Here is a 2,349-nt window from a genome sequence, read left to right on the forward strand (position 1 = left end):
TTTTTTATGATACAAGTTTTTAAAGGACTCATTTTTAAAAAGGGCTTTTATAGTTTCTAAGAATGGTACATATTGGAAGGTGCATTCCACGTATTCTTTGTAAGATTCGTTGTTATTTCTATTTGTCTTGATGTCCCATCTACCACCCAGAGGCTTTGAAACTGGTTGTACATAGAACTCATCTTTTTTGTACATTTCGCTTACCAATGTTGCATCAAACAGAAAAAATCTAAACGTTGAAAAAATGTCTGTACTCGCTGCACAAAATTTCTGACGACCTTTTATTGTCTTGGCCAGTCTTTCTTTTATAGTATCTCTCTGTTCGCTCACAATGCAATTTTTGAAAAATTCGATGTCTTCATTGGAAAGATTTTCATCGTTGCTCGCGCAAACTGCTTCTGCAATATCTTCTGACTTTCCCTCAGTTTTACGCCTTTTCGAATTAAAATTTTTTAGTTTCGAGGACAAATACCCAGTGTTATCGATAGGATTGTAGAAAAGCTCCTGAAAGTTTAAATTAAAGAATTAGGTATGACGTATGACGAAAATGAAAGCAGACAACTATGGTGCTGCTTCGTGAATGCAATAAACTGATGCTTTCATATTTTACTGCGTCATTTCCCGAATTCACGAACAAAGACTTACGATTCCACCATATTCGCTTCCTTCAATTTTGTAATTTGAAAAAGGGCAATAATAGCCTCTGCAGTTGCTATTTTCTGCGTTTTTGTAGGGTAATTTCCAAAATGATGTCTCATAAAAGATACCGCCTCTCGAACCAGTAGCCTTCTTGAAGATTCTGTATGAGTTCCACTATCACTGTATTCTCTCAAAATGTGTGAATAATCGCCGCTTCGCAGATGTGCCTCTAATGCAGCGCTGTGGATTTGAAATACCGGCGTTTTTACCAAAGATTTGGAAATACTTTCTTTATCTAAAAACATAAAAATCAAAGTAGCCATAAATGTACATACCTGCATATATTATTAACAATGCAATATCATGAATTAAAGAACAAATTCACAATTATTGCATAAAAAAATGTCTTACCGCCATTGAATACTTCAAGTAAAAAACAACTGCATTTGCCGTATTGCTGCACAATTTGGTGGAGGTGGTCGTTTTCGATATTTGCTCCATCTCGATCGCGAAATTTAAGCACCGCGTTCTCGTGAAAATCAAACGCCAATCCAACTGCAAGAAATGGTTCACGAAAAGAGAAAAGTACATACATACAGTGAGCCATTTAGTTGAGGTACCTACAAAGGCATTCCCCCCAATGAAGCTCTACTATTGAATGTTTAAATTACAAGTCAAAAATGTTTACTTTTTACTAATTTAATGAAGAAAATAAAGCTTAATTCGGGGAAATGCCGTTGTACGTAAACTTAATTGACTCACTCTATGTATTTTTTTACTTTGTTGTACTATTTTAACTTACCCGAATATATTATATCATCAGTTGTAATTTCCTCCGTATTATCATCGATAACTTTTCTAATTTCTATAAATTTGATTACATTACCACTTTTTACTTTGACAAATGAAGCCATTTTATGATCTTCTGTACATATGTATGTTGCGCGAGAGCTTCAGAAATATAACATTTTGAATTACGAAGAAAAGAAAACAAAGCAGCTGACGGCTGTCGACATCAGAGACCAGCATGCGTACGTAATTTCGTGCACGCCGAAAAACGAGCGAACGCAGTAAGGTGTGTGTGTAAATCATTCCAGTAGCGATGCCACTTTTATTAATTGCGTAACAAACTGGTACTTTGAAAATGTCTCGGTACATTGCTTTAGATTTTGGTATTTATCTCTCAATTTTGGTATAATTTTACAAAAAAAAGTTGAATAATTTAAATGAGAGCGTCCAACGTAAAGGAAACGAAAGTAAAAATTTCTTAATTAAGTTCCATAAAAATTTGTAAGCGCGAAGCTAGTTGTTGTTGTTGTTGTAGCGATTAGGTTACTCCCGAAGGCTTTGGGGAGTGTTATCGGTGTGATGGTCCTTTGTCGGACACAGATCCGATACGCTCCGGTAACAGCGCCATTAAGGTGCTGGCCCGACCATCTCGGGGACGATTTATATGGCCACATTAAACCTTCAAGCCATCCCTCCCTCCCCACCCCCAAGTTCCCTGAGGAGCTTGGGGTCGCCAGAGCCTCGTCTGTTAGTGAAACGGGATTCGCCGCTCGAAGGTGAGGTTGACAATTGGGTTGGAGAAGCTATATATTGCGCTACACAACCCCTTGAATCCCCGCGAAACTAGTTCGAATAACGGAGTTTTTTAAATATACTATTTTTTGCTTATCATTGCGTCACGTTAGTGACAAAAAAACTATA

The 2,349-nt window shown here is 37.0% G+C and overlaps 1 protein-coding gene across 1 annotated transcript; it reads right to left on the reverse strand.

The window, feature by feature from the left end:
* Nucleotides 1-233: 233 nt before the first annotated feature.
* Nucleotides 234-1,633, reverse strand: LOC137244280 (uncharacterized). Its single transcript, XM_067773044.1, has 3 exons — nt 1,442-1,633; nt 1,051-1,194; nt 234-934 (listed from the first exon to the last, which is right to left on the reverse strand). The coding sequence occupies exons 1-3, from the start codon at nt 1,551-1,553 to the stop codon at nt 642-644; spliced, it is 549 nt and encodes a 182-aa protein (XP_067629145.1). The 5' UTR covers nt 1,554-1,633; the 3' UTR covers nt 234-641.
* Nucleotides 1,634-2,349: the final 716 nt, after the last annotated feature.

This window comes from Eurosta solidaginis, chromosome 3 (assembly GCF_040869045.1).
Source record: "Eurosta solidaginis isolate ZX-2024a chromosome 3, ASM4086904v1, whole genome shotgun sequence".
NCBI classification, from domain to species: domain Eukaryota; kingdom Metazoa; phylum Arthropoda; class Insecta; order Diptera; family Tephritidae; genus Eurosta; species Eurosta solidaginis.